Source organism: Anastrepha ludens, chromosome 6 (genome assembly GCF_028408465.1).
Source record: "Anastrepha ludens isolate Willacy chromosome 6, idAnaLude1.1, whole genome shotgun sequence".
Lineage (NCBI taxonomy): Eukaryota > Metazoa > Arthropoda > Insecta > Diptera > Tephritidae > Anastrepha > Anastrepha ludens.
In genome coordinates, this window is record NC_071502.1 from 28,825,058 (window position 1) to 28,831,057 (window position 6,000).

General features: G+C 34.6%; 1 protein-coding gene across 1 annotated transcript in view; it reads right to left on the bottom strand.

Moving 5' to 3' along the window:
- Positions 1-5,409, bottom strand: part of LOC128868614 (uncharacterized) — a 48,853-nt gene extending 43,444 nt beyond the window's left edge. Inside the window, exon 1 of the mRNA XM_054110905.1 lies at positions 4,372-5,409. Within this exon, the coding sequence (XP_053966880.1) occupies positions 4,372-4,412 (41 nt within the window). The 5' untranslated portion in view covers positions 4,413-5,409. The remainder of the gene's footprint in view (positions 1-4,371) is intronic.
- Positions 5,410-6,000: the final 591 nt, after the last annotated feature.

The following is a 6,000-nucleotide window of genomic DNA, read 5'->3' on the forward strand; positions in this document are numbered from 1 at the left end:
TTCAGATTATAAGTCGTGAGTTACAGTTACAGTCAAACATGGAAATCAACAAAGGGAAAATTCGGCACATTAAAATTTTTTTTTTTTTTTGATAAAAGCGACGCTGTGAATGGTGTCGATACTGTTACAGCTAATTAGGTGCAATTTTGGTTTCATCGATTCCATTCAGGCATTTTTGATGTTAAAGAAAATATCGATAATGTTTAGATTTTTATCCTTTTAACTTACACGATTTTTTTAAGTTGAGGAACCCATCCCCAAACATACAATATGTCGCATGTATCCTTTTTACACGGTTTTTCTCACGCTTTTCTAAGAAACGTATCTACCGTGTAAAAAGAGAATCGGGTATCTTATACACTAATAGAATTAAACTTTTGACGAAGCATCTCCTTTAGCTTTTTAGCAAATTTTCACTTACCAACTTCTATAGTACATTTACCTCTCATACGAGTACATTAATTTGCTTCGTTGCATAGTTGTCACGAATTTGCAATAAACTTATCACAGTACTTTATAATAAACCTGCTCTGGGTGCCGGGTCATAGAGACATAGAAGGCAACTGCAAAGCAGATGAAGTAGCGAGATTGGGTACCACATTACCGATCCAACCAGACAAAGCGAACATACCTATACCTTTAGCAACTTGTAAGATGCTTATAGATTAACACACTATCACTGCTGCCAACAGGCTATGGTCTCAGTCCCTGACCTGTGCAACAAGTAGAATGACGTGGTCGGAGTGGAACATGGACCGCACAAACCGACTGTTGAAACTAAACAGGAAAAACATGACAAATCTTCTCGGGGTCCTAACATGCATTGTCTGATTGGCAGGCATGCCAGCAGACTGGGAGCGCCCTTTAACGACTATTGCAGAAGCTGTAACGACATCGAAGAAGAAGATACTATAGAACACTTGCTATGCGGGTGCATGGCTCTGGATAGAAGAAGGTTAAATATTTTAGGAAAAAGTTCCCTGAATAACTTGGCAGAAGTAGCCAATATAAAACTCGTTAGATATATTAAGGCCACAGATTGGTTCAATGAGGACAATGTAGAGTGAGAGGGGACAGCCCCGGTGGTATCACAATGGGCCTGCAGCAGGCCTAGGTGTGTCAACCGACAACCACTATACCTCCTACCTACCTACCTATTATTTTAAATTGCAAAACAAAACAAATCGAGTGAAGGAATATTTATTAGAATGAAATTCACGACAAGGCCGCATCTTCAATTTATTACAAATATTGTATATAAGTATGATACATACAAGTGTATCTGTCGTCTTAGGCCCTAACTCGACAAAAGTTTGAATAAAGTACTGAAATTTCCCATGAAAGGCCTAAAGTACAAACTGCTAAGTTCAAATAAGTCGTACTGTAAAAAGTTCACAGAAGTGGGTTGTGCAAATATTTTGTTATACGTAGATATTGAATTTAAATGCTTTAAAGTCATATGGGTTTTATTTACTATTTATTTATTTATTATAAATGAAGCGTAAATAAATTTGCAAAACATTTTTCTTTGAATAAGCTGGCGCTATGAATTCGTTCCATATATGCATTTTACTTTTCAATGTATAACGAAATTAAAAGCTTAAACTTAGGGCTATAAATTAAAAAACAAAAAAATTGGTTATAAGGTTTTTAGCCAAGGATGATTTAAAACCTAAATTTAAAAACTGTTATTATAGGAAGTATATTAAGGAAACTTTTTTTTTAATTCTCGCGTGTTTTTCTTTCCGCTGATTTAATAAGTTCAATATTTTTTGATATGCAATAAGTACCTATGAAGTAATTCTTACATCAAAAATTTATTTGCAAGTCCATACATGTATTGTTTTCTTTCATATACCAAGTTTGTCAAAACTTAGTTGCACACATTTTCAATTCTTTAAAACACTTACTAATATGCAATTTAAACTTTAAATAGCTTTAATTATTCGCAGCTACACAGGTGTTTAGCTAGTCAACAATTACAAATGTAAGCTGTCAATTTAATAACTTCAAGGCGTTTAACAGTAAATACTGCTCACTTTATAGCATTAAAAATATTCAAAGAAAATTCAAAGAATAGAGAAACTGTTTAAAGCCCACTTATATCTTTAATGAAAAAGTAGAAATGTTACTTTAATAAGGATTAAAAATCAGCGATCCACTAGCATTTTAAATAAGATTTTATTTTTTTATTTTTAAATATTATATTTTTATTTGGAATGGCTCTTAAATGCAGCGTTCGACAACTACATAAAAGTGTTTCCAATATTTAAAAAACTATAGAGTTAGATATTAGAAACAAATAAATTAATCTATACTATAAAGGTCTGTACGTTGTCCGCGCATCACTACGAAACGACAACACTAAATGACGTAAAAATTTTAATCCATTCATATTTTCACCCAGTGAAGGTTATAGGCATGTTTTTATGATGGAACTCCCTTTCCACAGCCCCCAGGCTGCGCCACTACTCTCATTCGTCACTAATAATCGAATATTTGCTTAAATTTGATCAAAAAATCCTAGTTTTTCCTATTTCCCACTATTTGCAGCACACTCTAGACTTCATAATCCGCATAAGCTGTTCAACTATGACCCAAATGCAAAGTTCAAAAACGGTTTGAGATAGAAAATTAATAAAAATAATTTTGCTTGATATTTTTCTGATTGGTTGTTTTGATTTTATTGTACGAGGCATAGCAACGGATGCCGGGTATTGTAATATTATGGTTATTATTTAATAAAAAAATATTTTCTATGAAATTATAGTTTGTAATTCTTTTATATACATATCCTAAATCCCTCAAAACTACTCCTACGCGAGCGGGGCCGCGGGTTAAAGCTAGTAATTAATAAATTCAACAGAGAAAAGAAAAATTTAAGAAAATTTCCGAGGTGAAACTTTTAACGTACTCATATAGTATGTGGAGGTGGTAGTAAATTTTACATCATATTTTTTACTTATATAGACATTTTTGTAGCCTACTCGTAATGGTTAGATATACAAAAACACGAGCCTTAATTCCCATTACAGTATGCGGGAAGAAAAATATAAAACTTTTCTTTTTCTTTTGAAAAACTGCTGATTTATTTCAACAATTATTTTTCGTACATGAACAAAAAATAGAGGTATAAAAGAAGGAATGTTTGGGAAATGCTGCTGTAGCGACAGTCCTTGGCGGTGTACAAATACGGGTCGTTCAGGTAACGTAGAACCGACTGTCATGGAAACGATTTACTACTTTGGAGTAAGTTAAAGGTGAAAGGTTCCTAACCCAGTTTAGCAACAACAGTAAAATTTACCTGACTATTTTGCCAGCGAAAATATGCAGCACAAGTGGAAGAACAAAACGCTGGGAAACCCAAATTTAGGTCTTCATTTCATTATTGTACTTTTACATATTCTTTACATTTTACTTCATTACATTATACTATACCTATGTACATATATACATTTCTTTACGATTTTGTAACACGTAAAATACCAGTAAAAATACACTGTATTCATTGCACTCAATGCCGAGCATGTACTGTCCAAAAAAAACAAAAAAACCGTTGATGGGAGAATCCATTTATTTAAGAAGCACACACATACATACTCGTACATGCATACACATTTAAGTACAGCAGAAGACTCCCCGCGTTTCACCTCTTACGCACACATTGCCGCACCCCACCGTATCGTACGATACATTTTTGCTCTTCATACGTCACAGTGTGGCGCGGTTTTCTGCATACCAAATCTATGCGAATGAATAAAAGTGCATGTGTATGTGTATTACTGATGATGGTCTGGTGACGGCAGCACGCACCAAAATCATGTTCATTCAGCAGTATTTTGCACAGTTCGCCTGCGAATTTACTGAAGAGATTTTCACGAGCTCAAAGAGAACAGAATATCTATGAGCAGGGAAAAAAAGTGCAAAGTAAACTATAAATAACAGAGGGGGTGGAAGGTACTGCAATTATTCGCTTGACCAACATATGCTAAGGCAGATATATGTATGTATGAATGTATGTATGTAAGCACATACATATGAAGATATGGGCGTAAAGCTCACACGTCGGTTCGGTTTTTTTGATGAACTCAGCGCGCCTTTCGTTTTCCTTAGCAAATATAATATTTTTATTAGCACAAATATGATTTTCGTCATATTTGAGTTGTTAAGAATAATCACATTTTTTCTGAGCTTTAAATCTTTGAAAACACATGTCAGTGTGTTTAATGCTCGTTTTTCATTATTGCGTTAGTCAACTTAGTTAGTTAGCCAGTTAATAGTTTTATAACTGCTAAAATACAACGATTTTTTATATAAGAATATCTACGACCGAATGTAGTAGGTTCCACCGTAAATAATTTGAACACCTACCGACTGTTCTCCAGTTTGGACATCTCTCTGTATCCGCTCATTATTGCTGTTATTATTGTTGCTCTTTTCGCTTTTATTGTAAAAAAGTTGCACTCGCTATTGTGGCAATTCTGCTGTGGCGCTCGCCCTGATTGATTTTTAGATTTTATTTTAATTAAGTTTCACTGGGAAAGACTTTGGCTTTCGATTTTTCGCTTTGCTTTGGGTTTTTTGGCTTCAAAGATTTATTTTTTTTTGTTAATTTTGTTTTTTGGTAAAATCTCAATAAAATCACACCAGCGCTTCTTTTTATTTGGCTGTTTTTATTATGAGTATATTTTGCGTTTTCGTTTAGCTATTGTGTCAGACTACAAAATCCAATTCAATTTTGACTTGACACTTTCACTTGGGCCTTCTATGCCAATTTTCAGTAAATTTAACAGAAAAATTAAATTATAACGAACGATTTTTTGAGCGATTCGTACGGAGAGAATAAATTACATCCCATTTATGTGTGTACAACAAATTCAATAATTTTTTATATTTTTTTGTGAGTGTCTTTTCGTGAGTTTTGTGTTGATTGGGTGTCGATTGTAATTATTTATTTGTTAACTGGTATGCAAATTGCACTTTTGTCTGATCACTGTCAACTCTTCCCGTTTGCTGCTTCGTACGTCTGTTATGTTTTTGTTCAGATGCGTTTCTCGCCGCTAACACGTTTGTTGCTTTTTTTTAATGCTGTTGGAATCAACTTTGTGCGGATTACGAAATATTTTTTCGTTTTTTGTAATTTTTTTGATACAATTCGAGCTAATAAAGAACTTTAATAAAGTCACTTTTGTGCTTTTATTTCGTTTTGAACGACTCTTCGACGTTGTAGGAAGTTGTAAGCGTTTTTGTTTTCAAAAATCACAAAATATTTGCTCCTTTATTTGCGAAAACTTCGGAAAAATCTTAAAGGTAAAACTTTGTTAAAAGAACACCGAATGAATGAAGTATCTCGCAGATATACACAACCAACACGACCGAGCGCTATTTTACGAATGACAGCCCACCAAACGTGAGTCAACTTTTTGTATACAGAGTGGAGAGCAGCACTCAGTGGCGCGGTGAGCACGCACAGTTGTGGCGGCGGCGCTGATACGAGCGTTCAACGGCGGCTAGGCGAGCGCGTGAAATGGGGAAGTATGACAAGTAGAAGAAGGACAGAGGGATTGTTAATTGGTAGAATGTTTGGCTTTAATGAGGGGATTCGGAAAGTTTTAGTTTCTTACAAGAACTATGGACAACTCAATATAATTATATGTACATATGCGCATGTTCTAGGGATGCAAGGAGAGGCCAGGGGAATGTAAATATGGTGGATCGAAAAGCCTGAGAGATACGAAGAACGTTTTTAGATATCTATTTATTTTGAAATATTTTTCTATTTGATTTTATAAAAACGGGTTTCCAATAACAGCTGTTACAGGTGAATGGATTGCGCAATCGAGAGAGATGATTAACGATTTTTTATGACCAGAATTGGATGGTATTGAACTGGACAAGATTTATTTTCCACAATAAGGCGCTACGTGCCACACAAGCAACAAAACCATTGATCTTTTACGGGAAAAGTTTCCGGTCCACGGTCCATCTCTCGAAGAGGTG